Source organism: Cucurbita pepo, chromosome LG01, assembly GCF_002806865.2.
Source record: "Cucurbita pepo subsp. pepo cultivar mu-cu-16 chromosome LG01, ASM280686v2, whole genome shotgun sequence".
NCBI classification, from domain to species: Eukaryota; Viridiplantae; Streptophyta; class Magnoliopsida; order Cucurbitales; family Cucurbitaceae; genus Cucurbita; species Cucurbita pepo.
In genome coordinates, this window is record NC_036638.1 from 4,049,314 (window position 1) to 4,070,916 (window position 21,603).

The 21,603-nt window shown below is 35.4% G+C and overlaps 4 protein-coding genes across 7 annotated transcripts; 1 reads left to right on the plus strand and 3 right to left on the minus strand.

Annotated features, from left to right (window-relative positions):
• Window positions 1-146: 146 nt before the first annotated feature.
• On the minus strand, window positions 147-4,304 carry LOC111804908 (putative glucose-6-phosphate 1-epimerase). Of its 3 annotated transcripts, none has more exons than XM_023689754.1 (10): window positions 4,059-4,304; window positions 3,850-3,963; window positions 3,585-3,698; window positions 3,140-3,191; window positions 2,528-2,665; window positions 2,290-2,388; window positions 1,887-1,984; window positions 970-1,077; window positions 780-861; window positions 147-467 (listed from the first exon to the last, which is right to left on the minus strand). In XM_023689754.1, exons 1-10 carry the CDS (start codon window positions 4,124-4,126, stop codon window positions 402-404), a joined length of 939 nt encoding a protein of 312 aa, XP_023545522.1. In that variant the 5' UTR covers window positions 4,127-4,304; the 3' UTR covers window positions 147-401. The 3 variants fall into 3 exon arrangements, with proteins under 3 accessions (XP_023545522.1, XP_023545514.1, XP_023545507.1); XM_023689746.1 differs by having other exon boundaries at window positions 3,850-3,969; XM_023689739.1 differs by having other exon boundaries at window positions 3,850-3,996.
• Window positions 4,305-4,467: 163 nt separating this feature from the next.
• On the plus strand, window positions 4,468-7,141 carry LOC111804929 (protein CHAPERONE-LIKE PROTEIN OF POR1, chloroplastic-like). Of its 2 annotated transcripts, none has more exons than XM_023689765.1 (5): window positions 4,468-4,651; window positions 5,751-5,940; window positions 6,016-6,122; window positions 6,326-6,770; window positions 6,950-7,141. In XM_023689765.1, the coding sequence occupies exons 2-5, from the start codon at window positions 5,801-5,803 to the stop codon at window positions 7,098-7,100; spliced, it is 843 nt and encodes a 280-aa protein (XP_023545533.1). In that variant the 5' UTR covers window positions 4,468-4,651; window positions 5,751-5,800; the 3' UTR covers window positions 7,101-7,141. The 2 variants fall into 2 exon arrangements, with proteins under 2 accessions (XP_023545533.1, XP_023545541.1); XM_023689773.1 differs by lacking the exon at window positions 4,468-4,651 and adding an exon at window positions 4,658-5,574.
• A 552-nt stretch (window positions 7,142-7,693) lies between these two features.
• On the minus strand, window positions 7,694-13,300 carry LOC111808648 (probable serine protease EDA2). Its single transcript, XM_023694767.1, has 12 exons — window positions 13,107-13,300; window positions 12,566-12,691; window positions 12,164-12,319; window positions 11,683-11,861; window positions 11,463-11,580; window positions 11,323-11,376; window positions 11,170-11,241; window positions 9,798-10,003; window positions 9,595-9,689; window positions 9,219-9,293; window positions 8,825-8,908; window positions 7,694-7,988 (listed from the first exon to the last, which is right to left on the minus strand). The coding sequence occupies exons 1-12, from the start codon at window positions 13,275-13,277 to the stop codon at window positions 7,870-7,872; spliced, it is 1,455 nt and encodes a 484-aa protein (XP_023550535.1). The 5' UTR covers window positions 13,278-13,300; the 3' UTR covers window positions 7,694-7,869.
• Window positions 13,301-14,673: 1,373 nt separating this feature from the next.
• On the minus strand, window positions 14,674-18,123 carry LOC111806491 (B-box zinc finger protein 18-like). Its single transcript, XM_023691835.1, has 5 exons — window positions 17,439-18,123; window positions 16,254-16,350; window positions 16,022-16,137; window positions 15,695-15,940; window positions 14,674-15,126 (listed from the first exon to the last, which is right to left on the minus strand). Exons 1-5 carry the CDS (start codon window positions 17,529-17,531, stop codon window positions 15,118-15,120), a joined length of 561 nt encoding a protein of 186 aa, XP_023547603.1. The 5' UTR covers window positions 17,532-18,123; the 3' UTR covers window positions 14,674-15,117.
• Between the last annotated feature and the right edge of the window lie 3,480 nt (window positions 18,124-21,603).

Below are 21,603 nucleotides of genomic sequence, written 5' to 3' on the forward strand. Positions count from 1 at the left end.
CAAACTCAAGCTACATGAACTCAATCTCAATCTCTCACACACAAACCAGCAAAAGACCCAAATTTCTATAATTCAATCAGCCACCCAATTCGAATACAGGCTACACAAACGCAAGCTTCTCAGTTCTATGACATACAAACTTGAACTTATATACCAATTATGAGCCCCACATGAGACATCTTGTTGAATAAATGTAATCTTCATTCTTCAGAAAATGCTTTCACAAAATACTTTTATTGTTTTAGTTACATTGTTCAATAGGATAAAGCTAATGAACGTTGACAATGTAGTTTTGAGAAGCACAATATCTTACAAAACGAATCCCATTATTCAAAGCTTTCCAGAACTTGAATAGGTGATAATGGAGGGATTCAAATATTTGGGCAGCTCTTGTCCATGTTTCAAGCAATTCTGAGTTGCTGTGTCGCTGTCCAAGATTGATCAGGCTCTAACTGGACCTTCCCAATCTGTATGGCTCCCCAGAAAGGGGAGAGAGGATAAAAAAAAGTAAGAAATAAAAAAGAGTTCTAAATGTTACTTTGGAATTAAAGAAATAGTGAACGGCTGGAAGTTGAAAAGGCTTGTACTGTTTCAATGTTCGTCAAGGTTCGATTCTCATCGAAATCAGTAGGTTTGGAAGATTTATATGTTGTTGTTGTTGTTATTATTATTCAGATTTAGTGGGTGAATTTTAGAGTATATATCAAATTTGTAAGCAATACTAAAAAAAATAAAATAAGTTTATATATCAAGAGACTTTTCCCAAAATATCAAGGTACCTTGGCATTCTCAACACAAACGAAATCCCTATAGCATGCTTCCATCTGCAAATGTGGGTTCCATAGCACTGCATCTGACCAACTGCATTGCAATTGGAGAAATGGAACCATAAGTTAAATTCAAACAGAGAAAAATAATAGTTTGAAGCTAAACATATACCAAACAGAGCATCAAATAGATCCAACTCACTTTGTATTGCTGATAATTATGTTGTCACCCAAGCCATTATCCAGACTCAATTCTCCAGGTGCATCAAGATAAACACAATCAACAAATCCAGGAAAACTGACCACGTCCCTGCATGGTCGGTAAGAAAATCATAAAAAACATCTCCTATTTCATAATTTCAAGTATCCAAACCAGTTTGAAGAACTTTGACTAAAGAAATATGAGATAAACCTTCCACTCAGTCATGTATTCTAGGACGAGAATGTGAAGGAAATGCTCGAGCGAAGAGAGGGAGTTGGTATGTGTCAGGAGAGTATATTTTGTAATACGAAAGTTGGGGGGCCCTCGAGTCATTCTTTTAAGCAGAGTATGTATGTATGTATATAGGAAGTGAAGAAACTGGCAATAGGCTTGTAAGTAGTATTTTCGGAAAGCCTCAGACCTCTCGATCAACTGAAACCTATGTACTTCTTTTTCTTCTTTTAATCTATGAAGTACTAGATAATCTCTCCCTCAGCTGTTCTATCAAAACATTTGGTTTAAAGAACTCAGGTAGGACATTCATAATTGATCATTTTCACGTCTTGAAAAATCAAGTTCTGAGTGAAGATAGCATCATTTAGTTTTTAAGGCATAAATGAAGGGTTTGTTTAGAATGACTTTCTAAGTGCTTAAAAAGTGCAAAACTATTGTTTTTAAGCACTTAGAACATTATTCCAAACAGAATACTCTTAAGAAGACCTCAGTTATTACTCATGAAAGCAAAGGAAGACCAATTGATTGACATCAAGTAACAAGAAACAGCTTCATCCTATTGCATGTGTACATTGTAGAATCTTGCTGATAAACGACCAAAAGAATTGATATCAAAAGAATTGATATCAAATTCAACACAGTATGCATGTAGAAGAAACATTTAAAAGTAATATATTACTAACCTTTCTTCCACACCCTCCAATGGGTTGGCGGGGTCTGGATCTTTGTTCAATGTTTTACAACCCTTCAATCCCTTAACTTTGACTCCGGTTATAGAAGCCTGCGTGACAATGGAAAGATTGTTATTCAGTATGCAAGAGTACGGTTAATCAATGGTAAGATATATATTCCCACATCTTTTATTAATTTCAAACAATTGATTAAATTCTTTGCCAGTTTTTCTCTTCTCCCTCTCTTTCTCATTTTTCAATTTCCACATCAATCTTACTATGCAGTATGCACATGATTTTCAGTTGATCTTGGGTGGGTAGTGATCACCAACAAAATTCTGGTACCAATTAACATGCAATTGAACGATACAGAAAGGCCACCCGTTAAAACACTAAAATGAGTTAGTGTACTTACATGGAAGTAAGTATGCAACGCCGTAGTAAATGAAAATGGCTTGTTGTCGGTATTCTTAATTATTAGCTCAGTGGAAAGGCTCTTATCACCCAAAATAATCTGCAAACAATTGAAAATAACTGTTAAAACAACTGCGATCACAAAGAATCAGAACTAGATTTTGTAATATAGAGGTTAGCAGAACGAGAAGGTAAAATCCAAGCACAGATGTTATTGGTCAGCGTGAGCAACAGCTAACCTTGTAAAGAGCATGAAAACTGAAATCCCACATGGAACGACTATATGAATCATCCTTTAGTTCAAGAGTTACACCTGGATTGTCTTCAACACTTTTGGAATCAAGGATGGACCAATCCACATTCCTTGCAAATCCATGCTGTCAATATCAATAGTTATAATCATGAACAAGTCACATTAACTTTTTTTAGCACAACAAATGTGGGGAAATGGAGATTTGAACCTCCAAACAGGAGTAGGAGTCGATGCCAATTATTGTTGAGCTATGCTCGTTTTGTGCATTTATCATATTCATTAAGTCTCATACTAATGAATATGGTGAAAGCACAAAATAAAATTAGAGAAAGAGTCAATAGAAGAAGTTATGTAGGAAAATTCACATTTAATAACAACTAACATCCAGGCTGTGCATCATAAGCTCAAGGGTTTGAAAGAATGAACATAATGACATATTTTTTTTGAAGAAAAAGATGCATTTATGAGCTTGATCAGAGATGACTAACCATTTTTCTCACTGAGAACTATAGTTGTCAATAGCTCACCTTAGTAAAAGGATTAATTCAATATGACCGAGGAAAACTAAAAAGCACTGCTTGCAGAAATAAAGTGATACCTGTTGTATAGGGCCAGGTCCAAATTGTGGGAAACAATGTGGAACTCCACCACTGTCACAAAGAAGAACACTGTCAGTACTTTCAAACACATCTTTTGCAGGTAATTTAGGCCTTTTCCTATTGATAAAACAGTAATCTGGATCTTAAAAAATGCTACATCCAATTCAAACTCTCGTCAATCTTTTGATCCAATCACGAGGGACTCGGCAATTTTTCATTATTGCTGCATTTTTATCTCACCATTAATATAGTATACAATCTACAAAGCAAACATGGTTTTATCTTCTTTGAATTGGCAAATTCAAAAGAAAGGGATGAACTCAACGAATAGACAAAAAAATTGGAACATATGGATTCACCTATTTTCTTGGAATTGAAAAATATGCTACTGTTACGTTTACAATAAGGAGGAAAAGAAGAAATGAAAATCAGGGCGGAAGAAACCTGATTGGTTTTTTCTTGTTAAAAACAGCATCTGGACGAACAAAGAGGACATCCTTGCCATTTGCGAGTCTCCAAGATGTAATGCATCCTCCATACAAGTATACATCAGCCTCACTGAAAATCGATAAAATATCATGTACACTTCACAACTTCATTCCGAAGCACCACAATGCAATGTGAAATTTAAATTACAAAACGTCAAACAATAAGAAAAATCATAATCAAAATCCGTTCTGATATTAATGAGAAGATCGAAAGTCCTCACCTACCAAGCGGAGAAGTGAGCACAACCTTGGGTAAATTTCCTTCCCCTTCAGTAATTTTCACCCCCAAAGTAGCAGAATTTCCTCCCAGACTTGCAACAGCAACGCCTCTGTATCTGTGCCTAAAACTCTCGCAGTTTTGGAAGAGACTTCTCGAATGAATTCAATTGAAATTTCTAAGCAAAAAATCCACGCTGAAAAGGGAACTCACCGATTTACTCGACGAACGGACGCCGGATATGGGGTGGGGAGGGCGATATTCATGGAAGATATCGACATTGTTCCCTGTCTCGAAGAAGATCGAAATTGCTTGATTCAATGCTCCGCACAGAGCTAAAATCACCTCAAATCCATTTACTTTCAGTCGCTGTGGTCGATATTCATTGAGAATGCTGCTGGGAAATACGGATATTCTCTTCTTCTTCTTCCTTNTTTTTTTTTTTTTTTTTTTTTTTTTTTTTTTTTTTTTTTTTTTTTTTTAGAACAAGTGCTCAAACTACCCTTACAAATCTACTATTATTGTTGTTATATTTTTTTAATCCTCAAATTAGATATGATTAATTACGTGGAAAAGAATTGTGCAATAGTGCGGAGATAAATCACTCGTCAAAATAAAAAATTCAAGTTAAAAAATCTATTATTTCTTAATTGGGTTCTCATTTTTCAGAAAGCAGGGTTTAGTGGTTCGGTAGCGCATTTCGAAAGCTCTAGGTCAGCGTCTTCCCTCTCCCTTCAGCTCAGCATTTGCGATCGACCCAACTGAAGCTTTTGCTTATCGGACCGCCGTGCATTTTCGCCCATGAGGTTTTGAGCTTCATTTCATTTCGTGCGTTTTTTGAGTTGATTTTGGGTGGATGGTGAACTAAGCGAATTTTATCAATTGAGGTTCTGCTGGAATTTACTATTGTTTCGTCATGCATCGCATAATTTTGCTCTTTTGTACTCTAAAAGTTAGTTAACCTTCACTGCGGCATTTCCTTTGATTGGTTGAATGGATTTAGCTCTCTTAACTTCACTCTATAGCTCACATGTTGAACCCTGAAAGTGGAATGAATTTTCTAGAAAAATTTGATTGCGGTTTGAAAGTTTTATCCAAATGGGCTGCGAGGGAGGATGAAAACGAATTTATTCTACTTGTCTCTCTATGCATTTTCTCTTTCTTCTGTTCTCCTCGCATAATTTTGTTGACTGAGAAAGAGGATCAATTACTGACTATTGGAAGAAGAGACTGGGGTTATGTGCCAGCGAGGACGTTGGGCCTCTAAGGGGTGGATTATGAGATCCTACATTGGTTGGTAACGGGAACGGCACATTCCTTCTAAGGAGGTGGAAATCTCTCCCTATTAGATGCGTTTTAAAATTTTGAGGGGAAGCTCAGATACCGGCGTGCCAAGTAAGGACAACTTCATTATATAACATTTCTAACCACTGCTCAAGGACAACTTCATTATATAACATTACATAACATTTCTTCCCCTCAAAGAGGTGGATTGTGTGAGATCCTACATTGGTTGGTACGTGGAACGGCACATTCCTTCTAAGGAGGTGGAAATCTCTCCCTATTTGATGCGTTTTAAAACTTTGAGGGGAAGCTCAAACATCGAACGGCGTGCCAGTGAGGACAACTTCATTATATGACATTGCTAACCACTGCTCAAGGATAGAACACCCTGGAAATTTCAAGAGAGACTTTATATTCTCGTTTATCCATGACTAAATAATGGAAGGTAATCTATATAGCATACCAATTCTCTTCATCTTGTTGATTGGTGCAATTCATGGCTGATGCTCGGATTCTTATAGAGTGATATTTTCTAATTTATTATGATCAAATTTTTTTCAGTTTCTGTTTCTTAATCTTATTTAAAGTGTATCTAATACTGTGGTTTTAAAAACCATTCAGCTGCTGATTCTGTGGCTCGGAGAATACAAACACATTAGTGATACTGTACGATGATGATTTTGTCGGGATTGAGTGGCAAACCCTCAAAATGTTGTCCTCTGAGACCTAGTACTAGGATTCAACGTGAGCTGGTTTCATCTTTTCCCAATGGGAACTTTAGAGAAATTATTGATTTGCAGTATCTCAAAAGGTTCTGCTCACTAATACACGCTATTGTTCTGATGTGGTGTTTCCAGTTCACCCTCATTTAACTTGTTTAATGCAGAAATTACTGGACGGGTCCTGCTCTTAGATGCAAAACTCTCCAAATTCGACACACTACTAAGTGTGCATTTGATGCTTCCTCCAGAGATCTTGCAAATGATTCTGCTGGTATTGTTCTTATTCCCTTGTTGAAATGGTATTAGACAATAAAATTATGTGGCTTGAAAGGGAAAATTAGAAGTTTGGGGACCGTTTAGACTAATGGTTACAACCCTCAAGGGTTAAATATTCAGATTTGGAAATTCATGATCAAAATACTCTTAGAAGGTAAAAGTTCATGGCCAAAACTTTGATTTTCTCTGCTAGTGCAGCTGAATTCCCTCGAATTCATGTAAGGGATCCATACAAACGGCTCGGCATAAGTAAGGAAGCATCAGAAGATGAAATTCAATCTGCCAGAAACTTCCTTATTAATAGGTACGCAGGGCACAAAGACAGTGTTGATGCCATTGAAGCAGCTCATGATAAAATTATTATGCAAAAATTTTACGACAGAAAGAACCCGAAAATTGACCTCAAGAAAAAGGTCAGGGAAGTCAATCAGTCACGGGTTGTGCAGGCTATAAGGAGCAGGTTTCAAACACCATCTACAAAATTCATGATCACGGCATTAATTGCATTCTTAGTTCTTGGCGTTCTTACCATTCTCTTCCCAACTGAGGAAGGCCCAACCCTTCAGGTTGCTGTATCACTCATAGCCACTTTCTATTTCATACACGATCGACTGAAGAGCAAACTCCGAGCATTCCTTTATGGGTACATCCAGAATATTCGTATCGTTTCCTTTTTGAACTTTATGATTGAACGTAATATATCTTTTTTTGTTGATTGATTGGCTACTCTCCTTCTTTGCTACAACCATATAGAACATAATTCAATGGTTTCTGATAAGATAACGGAGCTTAATTAATGGGAGTTTTTTTTCAATGGTACAGGGCTGGAGCTTTCATATTCTCATGGCTGTTGGGAACCTTTTTGGTGGTATCTGTGATCCCCCCTGTTATAAAAGGATTGAGAGGCTTTGAAGTAACCACTTCACTAATAACCTATATCTTACTCTGGGTTTCATCTACGTATTTAAAGTAGCAGAGCAAAGATTTTTTCTATTGCGAGGTNTTTTTTTTTTTTTTTTTTTTTTTTTTTTTTTTTTTTTTTTTTTTTTTTTAGCATGAGCCATAAGGTGTGGACTTTAGCAAGGTGAGGCACCATGTCGTATGAAAATCTCAAATCATAGTTTCGTCTACAGTTTTCATATTATTTAGTTGACAATATAATTTTTGTACTTTTAAAATTATAATGATCAGATATGTGAATAAATATATAATTGTCCTTTTTATTCACTTGTATTGCCTCATTTAATCAAAATTGTTATATTGAAAACGTTAGTAGAAATAATAATCAAATGAAAAAGTTAGTTATCTAATAAGTGAATAACAGACATCCGCTGAAAATTTTGGCAAAATTATTAATAAAATAATTTAACAACTAAATCTGACCACGATTTTTATGCAAGAGATTAAAAACTAATATAATACAACAAAAAAATATATTTTTATTCTTGGATAACTTATAACTATGACAATAATCTATGTGAAGTTTAATTTATAAATATTAATGATTTCTAGAACGATTCTATTCAAAGAAACAACATAGAGTTATCAAGAAAAGGGACATTTCATTCCATCCATTATTGAATTATGGTAGGATAATTACATAAATGGCCACACAGTTTGGGCTCTCTGGTCGCATCAATAGGATGATATGTCCTCAAAGGAGCGTATAAACATCTGCTTTAAGGATATACATAAAGAATAGGATGGAATACTGAGAGTGGTTTAGCAGTCAAAGCTAAGCATCAAACATATTTCCTATTAATAGAGGCTTGGCACTCCGACAGCCAAAGGTCCATCTTTTTCACTAACTGCTGCCTAACTTTGTAAACTGTAGCAGGGGAGGTACAGCTGTGAGCATCACCTGAAGAGACACACAGGGAGATCAAATTCATGGCAAGGAGGAACAAGTAGATTGCACATAGGTTTGGTGGGGGAAACCCGTCGCCCTTGATGGGTTCGAAATTTGGAATTTAAGGGTTCGCAACAAAAACCAAAATGGCTTTGGCATTTTCCTTTGGTGTGGGATCATAGCGAGGAAGTACAGTCCCCAGCCTTCTAAGTGGCTGGCTGTCGGGTGGAGTCAAAGGCTCTTACAAGAATCCTTGGAAAGAAATAGCCATTGAGAGCTCCCTTCCTTTTCTGATTTAGTTCTCTCTGTCGTGGGCTATGAGAAGGAAATGTATGTGCTTGCTGTGGAGTCTTTGATACGAGAGGTACAATCGAACCTCTATGGGAGTCAAGAGGGGGTCTTCTAACCTGTGTTCCCCTATTAGGCTCAATGTTTCTCTTTGTGCATCCCGTACTTACTCTTTAGATCTCATTTTACTTTGAGTTCCTTTTGGTGGTGGGACGTCATTTTTTTTTTCCTCTCCATAAAAGTCGACTTTTAACTTCCATTTGGAAAGAAAAAAAGTAGAAAAAAAAAAAAGAAAAAAAGATGCAGTTTCGATGTGATTTGCTAAATTCACATTCAAACCATAAGTTTGAAAATCAAATTTCATACATTAATATATATTTGATTGACTAAGGACCGTCAATCTGGCTTTGGATAAATGACCTCCTTCTCCTCCTTCCCCAATAAACGTAGGAGTTCTATATGAAATCAAATTGACCACCAGAAATCTCAAAGCTCGAAATTCGATAATATGATTTGTAGACAGAATGAAGAGAAGGATATAACGGAAGATCTTTAGATACCTTCAATATTTGGTGGAGATTGGGGACATCCCCGCAAATCAGTTCCATGACCACAGTTGCGACATGTCACGAGGTACGATGGCACTGAATTGAAATAAAAATATATATTAAAAAGGGAAAGAAAGAAAAAAAGGAAGAAGAATTGTAAATGACACTGGCCTAATCAAACTCAGTATCATCATTACTTTAAATTAAAATGGCCGTTCATTTATGTAAATATGTTCTTGACTTGATTTCACAAAATCAATGGAACTCCTTAGATGAGACGAAAACATTTCCAGGCAAACCCACAAAACAATCCAGAGTAACTAGCCTTCCCAAAGACTAAGATCACTCTGAGGCCGAGAAGTTCACATATAACTATTCTTTTAAGAGTCAATAATTCAGAACTCACTGTCTGGAGATGGTATTTGCTTGGATGCATGGCGCCAAGGATCCTGCGAACCATTTGTAAAAACTATTTTTGAACCTGCAAAAAACAATATTTTTTTCAAACTACGTGTAAAATAAGACTTGAACCAGTGTCATTGTCCTGATCTATGGAAAAACAAACAGTTGGTCGTTGAAAGGTAAAGCTTATCTACAAGGGAAATTTGGAAGTTTTGTTGAACTGGCCAAGAAGTGCTTTCATACAAAGTACTAAAAATAAGAAGAAATTTCAGGGATCAGGGTTGAAGTAACTGGGTTCTAAAACTTAAAAGCATAGAACCTTTTGTATAATACACTAAAGTGAAGTAGAGGTAGCCAGAAAAGAAGTCTGGAGTACACACCAGCAATTTTTGTGCCTCCATAGTAAATATTGGTAGTGTCTACATCAGGATAGAAGCCCTCTCCGAAAACATTTTTGCAGAGATCCAGATGATATCTGTGGTTACTTGAGTTATTTGTAAACAAATAGCTGCTAAAAGGGAGTATGGAAATATGATAAACTATCACAATCACGAAATCTATGAAGAGGGGACTGGAAAAATACCTTATATCAACTTTGGAGGATCGAATGCTATCATTTGCAGGTGCTACCTGAAAATATGCAACTTCAGTACAAACTTGGAACCACCACAACCGGTCAGCACTATCTTCACCCAGAGTGGTGTTTTTCAAGTGTTTCTGAATGTAAGTCCGAACGTTTGAACCAAAACTTCCAAGGAAATAATTTTTAACGTATTTGGCATAGGCATCCTGCAGGTGAAAATGTGCCATTCACGGTGTAAAAATGTCTCAGAAAACGTTGATAAAGGTAACATATGTATGTGAAAATATGCACATTCTGAGCAGAAACCCGATTATTATCCTTAAAATGTGTCCATTTAAAGGACACTGTAGTGTAGAGGGAGGTCGGAAATCATTTATTTTGCATGGGTTTGTTGAATATAAACTTTTTCGACATGGCTTGCCCAACTTTTAGTTTAAACCTTCAAGCAACATTTTTTATAGACCAGACAAATTTGGCAGCTATGTTAAGATGGCTAAACAAGTAAATTAACTGTGGGATGGAAACAGAGTTTGATATGTTTGTTCGGGTATAGAAACAAGTATATCAAGGTTAGTTATTGGCAAGCAGATGCTAATAACTAAATTCTGTGGCCTTTTCAAAAGGCCATCTCCTTTCTTGTACTTGAAGCTCTTTTTATTTTCCTTTTTCTTTGATTTTGCAAATGCTAGATAATACACAGAGACCAGCCACAGCAAAATAGCTAATTGGCTGCTAGCACGGATAGAACCCAAAAAAACATGGTGCAGTGGCTAGCATTCCTTCGACCAGTTTTTCTATCTCATCCTTTTAATTGTGAAGGTCTTAAATGAATGGGAGATGTCCCTTTCAGCCTCGTTAAGCACTATCGCATGTCCATAGAACATTAGGGTGGCAAACAAGAGGTCATTCCAAACACTTCAAGATTCTATTGAGAGCCTCTTAACAGATAAATCTACTATACTATTAGTTGAGTCACTATTAGTGCTTAAAATCTAACAACTATTGGGAACTTATCTAGAGATTTGAGCATGATGATGATAAAAAAAGGTTCATCATATTCCTTAATTCTTGAGTTTGAAGGATTGGATGTCTAGTTGCACTTCATTAAGAGAGGAGTAATAGAATTTCTAAGTGGAAGACAAGTTTTAGAGTGGCACAAAGTTCATATCCTGGCTTCTTTTGTAGGCTTATTTTTAACAAAAATTGTACTATTCCTTCTATTCATTACCTCTAAACTTTTAGTTTTTGTCCAATTTCTTGCTCATTCTTAGTATCTAATATAGTTCCTCCATTTTTTTATTAAGAAACAAAACAGGCTATAAACAAGTAAAGCATAAAGGTAAGAACTGAGAAGAAATACATGAATGAATACCACTAAATCCTTTCCCGCATTCTTTGCTTCAACAAGAGGACAACACAATTTATCTGGATTTCCATACTGAAACTGCACATTTTTAACAAATAAAGATAACCAACATTGAAAAGTGAAAATTCTTACAGAGAGGCTTCAAAAATTTAAGTGTACCGCCATAGCAGCAGCATCTGCCAGGAAATAAAAGAAATCCCCATCCACTTCCATCTGTAAACACAGGCTAGATATCAGAAGGAAAATATGAGGACTACAAATACTGTGTCCCACTATAGATGATTATATGGAAAATCGACCTCTTCCGCACCAAACAATGCCTGTACTTCTTCTTTGTTGATTGCAAACCTTTGCTCAACAAGTTGATTGGTTTCTTGTAAAGCAGCCTTACAAGCTGGACCAGCAGACTCGCCAATCNAAAAAAAAAAAAAAAAAAATGTTATTCTTGCATAGAATCTGAAGTTGATCGAATCAGAGAGCAAGAATGCATATAACCAATAACATGATATTTGAATCACCTGCTGATCAAAATCAGTGAAATTAAAGACGGCAAGGACAACAGCAGAACTTGCGAGGCTTCCACACGTTAAATGAGGAAACTTAAGTTGAAACCAAGCACTAAGAGCTCCTGAATATGAAACACCAAAAACGAACCACGGGTTTTCACTCTTTCTGTCCAGTTTCAGATTTAAGGAATCCTGCAAGTAAATCACCAACAGACCAACATTAGTTTACATTAGGCTGGTGAAGTCATTAATTGTTAAAAAATAAACTATATCTTTAGGAAGTGAAGTGCAGAAATCCAATATCCTGTTATATTTTCCTATTATTTCACTTGATTACGAGTCATCTGACACGTGCGAACATACAAGTATTCAATCTGATTTTTCAATCACATAAATTGAATATAAGCTATACTTCAACTCTTCCAAGTAGAAGGATAAGAAAATGAACTTCACCTTTTAATTGATGATATAGCTACAAATTGGATAATAATTACCTGATAATACTGACGAAAAACAGCCAAATCAAACAGAGCTTGCTTGGATGAAAGATATCTCAAGTTATTTGTCGTCAATGACTTGAAAGGAGAACTCTTCCCATAGTAGCGATGCTCAAGAGAAACAATGGCTGCTCCAAACTTCTTTGCCAGAATCTGCATAACGTAAGTGAACAAGAAAAAAGAGATGACCTCTTCAAATAACTTAAGGAACTTAAGAAGAAGATAGATTTCTCTGTCACTCGCTCACTTTCTATCTTACTCTTCTTTATCTATCCATCTACAAGAACTCCTAATTAACGTAAACAACCAATAAATATCATGTCCGCAGATTCACCCTCATTTCATCATTCCGACAAGAAATCATAAACACATCTCTTCAGATATGATTGTCGAACATACACTTAGGTAATCGTTGGCAATCCCGTTGCAGGGGCCTTCACCACAGATTCTAAAAAATATCGGCCCGTCCGGTATCCGAAAGTAGTCAAGGAATTCAAAATAGCGCTGCTGAAACTTATGACGGTTCTGTATATATCAGCACCCAAGATGAGAATGACAGACGTAAATTGAAGTAACAAGTATGAAATTCACAAATACAAGAAATTGTAAGAGAATTGAATTACAAGATGCCACGGTCGCGACGAAGCTACAGATATGGAGGGGAACGAAGCAAATAGAAAATTCGTATTTCAGAGTGATACATTGTCATAGATAATTGTTCATACCGACTAAAAATGCATATAGGTCAGAATTTAAGCATAGAACAATTATATCAACCATATATTGAACTCCGACTTCTCAAGTTCATTTCAGACAAACCAGAATCAAGCCAAGTACGCTTCACAGAACAATAATCCCGAGTCAAATCCAACAGTCATCAGATGTGATGAATCCAATTGAAATGGAAACTAAGGCAGAAGAAGAGAGAAGGCAATTTTACATAATGAGAGAAGTGATCGAGGGTCTGGTCAAACCAAAACTCCTCCTGGGTTAAGAACTCGCTTCTTGTAGACAGCCACCCAAGCGTCACATGGCCGTTTACGAAGGCCGATGAAAACACCGCCATCGCCACCGCCAGCCACAATCGAGCAACCATCACGACCTTGCTCATGATTTATGATACCGACACCAATTGAAAATGAACTAACAAATTGCGAGTTTTGTAGACATGCATGTGTATGTTTATATAGTTTCCTCCCCTCTTTTATTTATAGATTCAAATCTTTTATCTTTTAGTAAATAAATTTTTAAAAAAATTTAATATTGTAAGTCCATGTAAAAAGTTATTCGTTCTGATTTTCCATTTACAATTCTTTTCATTTATCCCACGTGCACATTTTCTTTATTTGCCTTGCAAGCATTCATTTGGAAAATTGTGGTCGTGACAACTTCATTTCATGTCAATTATCCCGCGTATTTTTGCCTCTGTTTTTATAAAAAAAGATTATTATCTTACTTTTTATTTAGGTATCAATTATTCTATAGGAGTATTTGTATACACTTTTAGTCCATAAAATTTAGAGTCTTTAGTTAATTAAGGAAATATTGCTATTTATTAAGAAAGGAGGGATTTAAATCGTTTGTTAGCAGGGGAGCTGGAGGGTTCACATTCTATGACCCTATTTTCTAAAACCAAGGGTAGGAGGGTTGAGCATACTTTTGTCTTGCAATTGTGACAACACCCTCCCTTCTCATATACATTTTTACGAAAAATCGCCTCTTCATGAACAAGAAGATTATTCTTTCATTGAATTGTAAACCAAGAACCTACCGCCAATCTAACAAAAACAAACTTTTTTATATTCGAGTGGGCTTCTTTGATATTAACGTGGGAAAGCCATCGAGAATTGGCTAAGAAAGAGGAAGAANTTGATATTAACGTGGGAAAGCCATCGAGAATTGCCTTAATTTTTTTATTATCTCTAACTGTTGTCATGCTATCATTTTGTCCCAGTGTTTCTAGCGCTTTCAACTTTTTGAAAAAATGACAATCAAAATATTGTGGAATAAAGATGATTATAAGATTATGACTCATAAGAACCTTTATTTAAAATATTTGAGTAAAATTGGGTCCAATCTTAGTCCTTATAATTTTGATAAAAATTAAAATTTATATATATATTTTTAAATTTGTAATAATTTAGTCCTAAATTTTAGTATTTAATCCAGATTAAGGTTTGATAAAATTTCTAATAATAAATTACCAAGTTTAAATTATTAAATAATAAAAATCAACCTACGCTACAAAATTGTTATAAAGAAATAGATTAAATTAGAACTAAATTGATAATAATAATTCCATTGAAGGAAAAAAAAAAATTAGACTATATTTACTTTTTCCATCCATTATTTTGAGAAAATTACTTTTTCCATAAAAAATTCTACATCAACTCCCCTTGAGCCACTGATTGAGCTCGTGATTAAGAATTTAGATTGAGCCACAACTATTTATGTTAATAAAGTCATAAAATAAATATTAAACCAAAAATGGAGATGAGGCAAACCACTTTAGCAACGAAACAAGAGAGAAGAGCAATAAATAATGGCAAGCAAGCTTCCTCTATCCATTTCAGTTCTCACCTGAACTCCCAAGTAAAAATGAAAGTAGGCGCTTTTTTCCAACCAAATACAAAAGAAGGGGTGTTTTATACCATCCTGCCCTCCCAACCACGGCTCCTGGATCTGTCTCTAAACTTGTAATATTACAGAACCTGCAATTTCACTAAAATGCTCTGCTTTTCTCTTATCTTTTGCTTTCAAATCTACCCAACCACTTCTCTACAATGCTAAACAAGCTCGACACTAGACGTGTTGGCCCCCCTGACCGAAACAAACAATGTCGGTTTCCACTACGAGCAACCGAACCACTTCTGGTTTGAATCGGAAGGGAGGGGAGGACTGGCTGCAATTGTGTTAATGTGTCATCGAAATTTATACTCCACGGTTCGTGATCACAGATCCTGAAAAAGAAACCCAGGTTTCATAGATACTACACAGATGCTCGCCTTGGAATATAATGTAATATATTTGAAAACAGTAGTTGATCATGTGATACTTTATAGCAGACAAGGATAAGAACATGGTATCCATTCATTTGACATTAGTTGTCGGTCGGCTTCCTTAAGAGTAACATTATTATTGTTATTATTTTTGTACTGTGATTGTTTGAGTCAGCATGTGTCCAAGCCCAAACCCACTGCACTTCCTCAAGGTTTTTAAAACGTCTATTAGGAAAAGGTTTCCACACCCTTATAAAGAATGTCCGTTCCCCTCTCCAATCGATTGTGAGATCCCACCTCAGTTGGAGAGGAAAACGAAGTATGTTTTATAAGGGTGTCCCTAACAGACACGTTCCAACGAGATAACTACTTAGTCTTACATGGTCCTTATTGACTGCTAGGCCACCAACTCGGGGTGTGGTTTGTAGTCACGATGATTGAGTTAGGGATTTAGAACCATTCCATGTTTTGGAATCTCCAAACAAACAGTTGACACTATGGAGGAAGAGATAAGGAAAAGCAGTTGAACCTGATTATTAGCAGCCTGCCCATGGACCCTTTGAGGCTTCATATTCAAATCGATCATTTTCGTATCAGTCTCTGCATGACCATCGTCATTAGCCTCCCGAACAGGCGATAATCGGTGATGATTTCGCTGGTTGTCTTCCGCGGCGACTTTATGGGGCAGTGTCTGGTTATGCCCTCTACCAATATTATTGGGAACCTTGGAATGTGGAGACGGCGCATCAAGGTTTATAGGTTTATCTCCTGGAAACTGAAAAAGAAACAAGTTCAAAGTTCCAATTCTTATGTAGCTGGAAAACACACAAGGTCGTATCGCAATCTATCGACCAACCTCAAACCTCTGCCTTAGCAAAAGGTATCTCTTATGTGTCCTTTTCCCTCCAACATGAACGACCATGTCACATTGCAAACAAAGGGAACTTCCATCTATCTCACAGTAAAAGAAAGCTGCAAGCAATTTCCAAGGCCAAAAAATAAATACATCTAAGTTAACTAGACTGTCCCGAATCGTGGTACATAACAAAGCTAACAAGTACGAAAAACAGAAGGAAAAACGTCCATACCAGGTGCATTCTCGCATATATCGCAGCGGGGGACATCACTGGGACTTGCAAGGCCAACTCTTACATGTCGACTTGCGAGTTTATTGCACAGATGGACCTTTCATAACAAGTTTACAACATATTTATTAAGATTTCAGCTTCAGTTTTAAGTTTTTTTTTTTTTTATATGAAACAAACACAACTTCTAGGACAGCAGCAAGCAGGAAAGAATTTGATGGCACAAAACTGAGTGAGAATAATATAAAGTCACATCAAATATCAATCTATTATCCTTGAAAAGGGAATCGATAAACTCCAGAGCTACACTTGAATGACAGTGTAACAGCCTAGACCCACCACTACGCGACATTGTTCTCTTTGGGCTTTCTCATTCCCCTCAAGTTTTAAAACACATCTACTAGGGAGAGTTTCCACAAAATGCTTCATTCCCCTCTCCAACTGATGTGCGATCTCACAATCCACACTTTGGGGGCGAGGGTCCTCGCCAGCACACCTCCGATGACTGACTCCGATACCATTTGTAATCAGCTCAAACCCACCAATAGCAGATTGGGCTTTCCTTTATGGGCTTCCGCTCAAGGTTTTAAAACGAGTACTAGAGAGAGGTTTCTACACCCTTATAAAGAATGCTTCGTTTTCCTCTCCAACCGATGTAGGATCTCACAGACAACCACGCGACAGGAGGTCCGGACATCAAAACCAAGTGGTCAAAGATCAGTCAAATTATCATCCAAGCAGACAAATCCTGATGTTATATATCCAACAGAACCATCAGGCACTTGTTTTATATAAATTCAATGAGTGATCATGTTTCTGTGTCAGTCAACATGAGAATTTGTCCTTTAAAGATAGATTGCTGAGAGAGATCCAAGGCAATGCAGAAGCATATTTCTTGCTGAATTGACAGCAACAAAAGCCTTCCTCCAAAGTCACCTAACAGCCACAGGAAGAGATTCCTCTGATCAAGTACAAGATCCACCAGCAATACAATTATCAAATGCAGACACATATCTAAGGACAACCCAGAATTTATAAGGGCCAATAATCCATGATTCAATTATCAATCCACCAGATTCTCATTGCAGAAGTGAAGTGGTCACAGTCAACATAACGCAAAATCAACCCATATGGGCAATAATCAAATAAGGCAAACAAAAGAAAGAAGAAAGAAACGAAGAGGAATACCTTCTCATCACAAGAGCGGCAAAGGGCGGCTTCGTCAGCAGCACAAAAGACGATAGCGGCAGCGCTTTCACAAGAGTCACAAAGTGTTCTCATAATTGAAGCTCCCCACTCTCATTTCCTCTCCCCAACAAAATCAACCACACTAAAACTACAACAGCAACGCCTTCATATCCCCGTCCTCATCCACAAACACGATGAAAAAGAAAACGAAAACAAACCCAAAAACAACTGCCCCAAATAAACCAAACCCCCACAAATCAGAAACCAATAAGAACAAGAACAACAAGTTCCTGACGTTTCCTAGACCAAATTATAGCTCCATTAAAGATGGGCTTGACGTTTGACAACGAAAACGATGGTGGGAAATGACTAGGAAGAGAGAGAGAGAGAGAAAGGGAAATAAAAGCAAAGAGGATCGAAACAGAGAAAATTGAGAAATGGGGTTGGATTAGCGGGGCCTGGGGGGGGTAAAAGAAGATTCGAGAAGACAATTGGGCTAAGGGAAACAATAATAAATAGGAAGAAGAGCACATGGAAGGCAATGAAGAGAGGGAAAAACGGAAGATCTTTTTTGTCAAATTAGCACTTGAAAGAGGGAGCGAAATGGATGGCCACAAGTTTTGTAAGAGGAAAGGGAGGAGAGTGGAGAAATGAATGGCGTTCTCCGATTATTCTCATCCACCAGTTACATATCTAACGCGGGTCCCAAGCTTTTTTGTTTGTTTATATTGCCACAACATGCACTGGGTGTGTGGAGATTGGATGCAAATGGATGGATGAATGGGAATGGATGGTGGAGATGGGGTTTCGTTGTTAGATTACCCTCTTCTCTTTGCACGTGGTGCCACTGCCCGCGTCTTCTTCAACAATTGTTATTTGTGGTTCAGATCCATCGCGCTTTTCTCGGTCCAATCGCACTCCAAGAGCCGTGCTCTCTATTCTCTCTGTGTTCTTTGTTTTTTTTTCTTCCTTTAACTTTACTTGTTTTCGTTTTCTTAAATTGAAGTTATTTGTGGCTGTTTTTTTTCAAACAAAAAGTCAATTCATCCCCTTAAACCTAAAAAATTATACCAATTAAAAATTTGAAACTTTGATAGGGGCACATTTGGAGGTTTGTTAACTGTCATGATCATGTTTGTCCATGTTACTCGTGTTCCCATGTCTATTTATTATAATTTGTACATGTATAACATTTTACTAAAATGACGTCTACATCAATTAATACTAATTTACTTCAAAATGTAAGATAGAGCACATACGACTAATTGTTAGCTTTTTCTACCTAGGTTGTATATTATTAGTAATGTTGTTGTTTATTGCTCGCTAACCCATGTTCTTAAATTTATTTCCAAAAACTTTCGTTCCTATTTTCTAAGACCATTTTGCAAGAGCGGAGTTTGAGGCTTAAGCATACATCGTCCGGACCAACGGAGACTCAAAATTTAGTTGGTTGACTTACTTGAGGGCGAGAGGGCGAGAGTGAGTATCACACAATTGGACTGAAAATTCCAAAAGAGTGCAACTATAACAGTAAGGGAGGCAGTACACAAGACACTTCTGACTAAGATTCTTTTAGGCTAACCATGCGCGCCAGGCCAAGTGCATGTCACATTGTGTTTGGCACGCGCCGAACACCCTCCCCTATTCGATTGTCTTTTCTATGAGGTCCAAAATGAGTTGTTTTAAATTCTCAACTTATCAAGGGTGGGCTTAAAACAGTCCAGTCCAATGTAAGTTTGGGCTTAAGTGGGAGGCAAACNAAAAAAAAAAAAAAAAAAAAAAAAAAACAGAAAAATGATGAAATAATAAATTAATTAATAAAAGTGGAGGATGGTGGCAGCTCATAGCGGTGTGGGACCCATGCATGAGGTGGCCCGCATGCCTTTTGCCCTTTCTTCTTTTCTCCCTTTAGGTTTACATTTTATTTCTTTAATTATTTTAATTCAACTTCAAATCTAAGCGAAAATAATTAGAAGAATTTTCACTTTTAAATATTTATGTTTCTTTAATGCCTATTTTTTAAAGAAATTAATTATTGTTTTTGTTATTATCTGCCTCCGATTACTTCCCTTCATACAAAATATTTTCGAAATAATTTCCTATAATATCTCAAATTCTAAGCGATTGACTTATATTTTTATTATTTATTTAATAGAAAATAATTTCTGAGAATTAAAAAAATAAAATCAAATCAAACACTTTATAATTAAATGAAAAAAAAAAAAAAAAAAGTAGGAGGAAACACGGGATTTAGGACATTTTGTTTCTTTATTCTGTGTCGAAAATAATAATAATAAAAAAAAAAGGGCAGAGAAGTGTTGGGAGTGTGGTGTCTGGCAATGCACGTGGGTGGTGTGCCTCTTTTTCCCTTTTCTTCAGTCAAAGCTGTGCCCACTCTCTCTCTATTATAACCTACCTTTTTCCCTTGCTTCCCATTTTGAAGGGAAATCTTTTTAAGCCCCCACCAAAAATAACATCAAATTATTCCTAATCACACTCATTATATATATATATATATATATATATATATATCCTAGATATTTTATAGGGTTTCACTTCATTCCCAATTTTTAAAAAATGCATACCAGTTAAAAGTTTATTAGATACAAAATTTAAAATGTCCGAACAAACATGATATACTATTGAAATTACATTTTTTTTCTTTTTTTTGTAAAGTTTACGTAGGTATGAATAACACGTATATTTCTTTTTAAGATACGAGATGCAACTCTGTAATTAAGTTCGTATTTTCCTCATTTTTTTAAAACTATCACTGTTTTAATAAATGGTATGGAAAGAAGAAGGGAGCCATCAGCCAATTATTGTTATCACCAACAAAATTTTGCCCCAAAAAAAAAATTGAAAAGAAAATTACTTTATAACTTAATTTTAAATTTTCAAATATTAAATTGTATTTTTTTTTTAAATTTAATATAGGTGACGATTTGAACATTTTGGTTTTTTTCAAAAGAAAATATAGCACATTCAAAATATAAAGTAAAAAAAAAAAAAAAAAAAAAAAAAAAAAAAAAAAAAAAAAAAAAANTTCAGTCAAAGCTGTGCCCACTCTCTCTCTATTATAAACCTACCTTTTTCCTTTGCTTCCCATTTTGAAGGGAAATCTTTTTAAGGCCCCCACCAAAAATAACATCAAATTATTCCTAATCACACTCATTATTTATATATATATATATATATCCTAGATATTTTATATGGTTTCACTTCATTTCCAATTTTTAAAAATACATACGAGTTAAAAGTTTATTAGATATAAAATTTAAAATGTCCGAACAAACATGACATACTATTGAAATTACATTTTTTTTTTTTTGTAAAGTTTACGTGGACATGCATAGCACATATATTTCTTTTTAAGATACGAGATGCAACCACGTAATTAAATTCGTATTTTCCTCATTTTTTAAAGCTATCACTGTTTTAATAAATGGTATGGAAAGAAGAAGGGAGCCATCAGCCAATTATTGGTATCACCACAAAATTTTGCCCCACAAAAAAAAAAAAAAAACTGAAAAGAAAATCACTATATAACTTAATTTTAAAATTTCAAATATTAAATTGTATTTTTTTTTTAAATTTAATATAGGTGACGATTTGAACATTTTGGTTTTCTTTCAAAAGAAAATATAGCACATTCAAAATATAAAGTAAAACAAAAAAAAAGAAAGTAATTTTGACTGTTTAAAATCACTTATATACATATTTTGAATATATAAGTTTTAGGGATAAAAGTTGATATTTTAAATTACTTCTAGCAAATTTTAATAGTTAAGACAAAAACAATTCTTTTTTAGGTTAAAAGGCTTAAATTCAATATTATCTTCGTTTCTATTTTACCAATAAATTTTTAAATCTAACTCTTTTGATATTTATTATATGAATTTAATTTTTTTTTAACTGATCACTACAACATAAAAATTAACAAAGAAGTTTAATTAGTTAATTTATATTAACTACTATGTCATGATACAATTAAATTCAAACTTCAAGAACCGAACATATCACACTTGAGTTCAAATTTCAACAATAAAAGTGTTGGTCTTGAGAATTGTGTAGGATGAACTGAGTTGATCCATATAATTCATTAAAATAAAAAGAAAAAGAAAAAATCAAAAGTGTATTAAAAAAAAAAAAAAAAAAAAAAAAT

Excerpts from the sequence above, each read along its gene's own strand:
- LOC111804908 (XM_023689739.1), bottom strand. The coding sequence starts at position 4,126 with ATGTCGATATCTTCCATGAATATCGCCCTCCCCACCCCATATCCGGCG. Across the intron at positions 1,985-2,289 it reads CGTTGCATACTTACTTCCAT|GCTTCTATAACCGGAGTCAA; the intron begins GTAAGTACACTA and ends ATTGTCACGCAG. Across the intron at positions 468-779 it reads TTTGTGTTGAGAATGCCAAG|ATTGGGAAGGTCCAGTTAGA; the intron begins GTACCTTGATAT and ends GGAGCCATACAG.
- LOC111804929 (XM_023689765.1), top strand. The coding sequence starts at position 5,801 with ATGATGATTTTGTCGGGATTGAGTGGCAAACCCTCAAAATGTTGTCCT. Across the intron at positions 5,941-6,015 it reads GATTTGCAGTATCTCAAAAG|AAATTACTGGACGGGTCCTG; the intron begins GTTCTGCTCACT and ends TGTTTAATGCAG. Across the intron at positions 6,771-6,949 it reads CTCCGAGCATTCCTTTATGG|GGCTGGAGCTTTCATATTCT; the intron begins GTACATCCAGAA and ends TCAATGGTACAG.
- LOC111808648 (XM_023694767.1), bottom strand. The coding sequence starts at position 13,277 with ATGAGCAAGGTCGTGATGGTTGCTCGATTGTGGCTGGCGGTGGCGATG. Across the intron at positions 12,692-13,106 it reads TCGATCACTTCTCTCATTAT|AACCGTCATAAGTTTCAGCA; the intron begins GTAAAATTGCCT and ends TGATATATACAG. Across the intron at positions 11,862-12,163 it reads TTTTTCGTCAGTATTATCAG|GATTCCTTAAATCTGAAACT; the intron begins GTAATTATTATC and ends ATTTACTTGCAG.
- LOC111806491 (XM_023691835.1), bottom strand. The coding sequence starts at position 17,531 with ATGAGAACACTTTGTGACTCTTGTGAAAGCGCTGCCGCTATCGTCTTT. Across the intron at positions 16,351-17,438 it reads GCCGCTCTTGTGATGAGAAG|GTCCATCTGTGCAATAAACT; the intron begins GTATTCCTCTTC and ends TTGTTATGAAAG. Across the intron at positions 15,941-16,021 it reads TGCTAAGGCAGAGGTTTGAG|TTTCCAGGAGATAAACCTAT; the intron begins GTTGGTCGATAG and ends TTTCTTTTTCAG.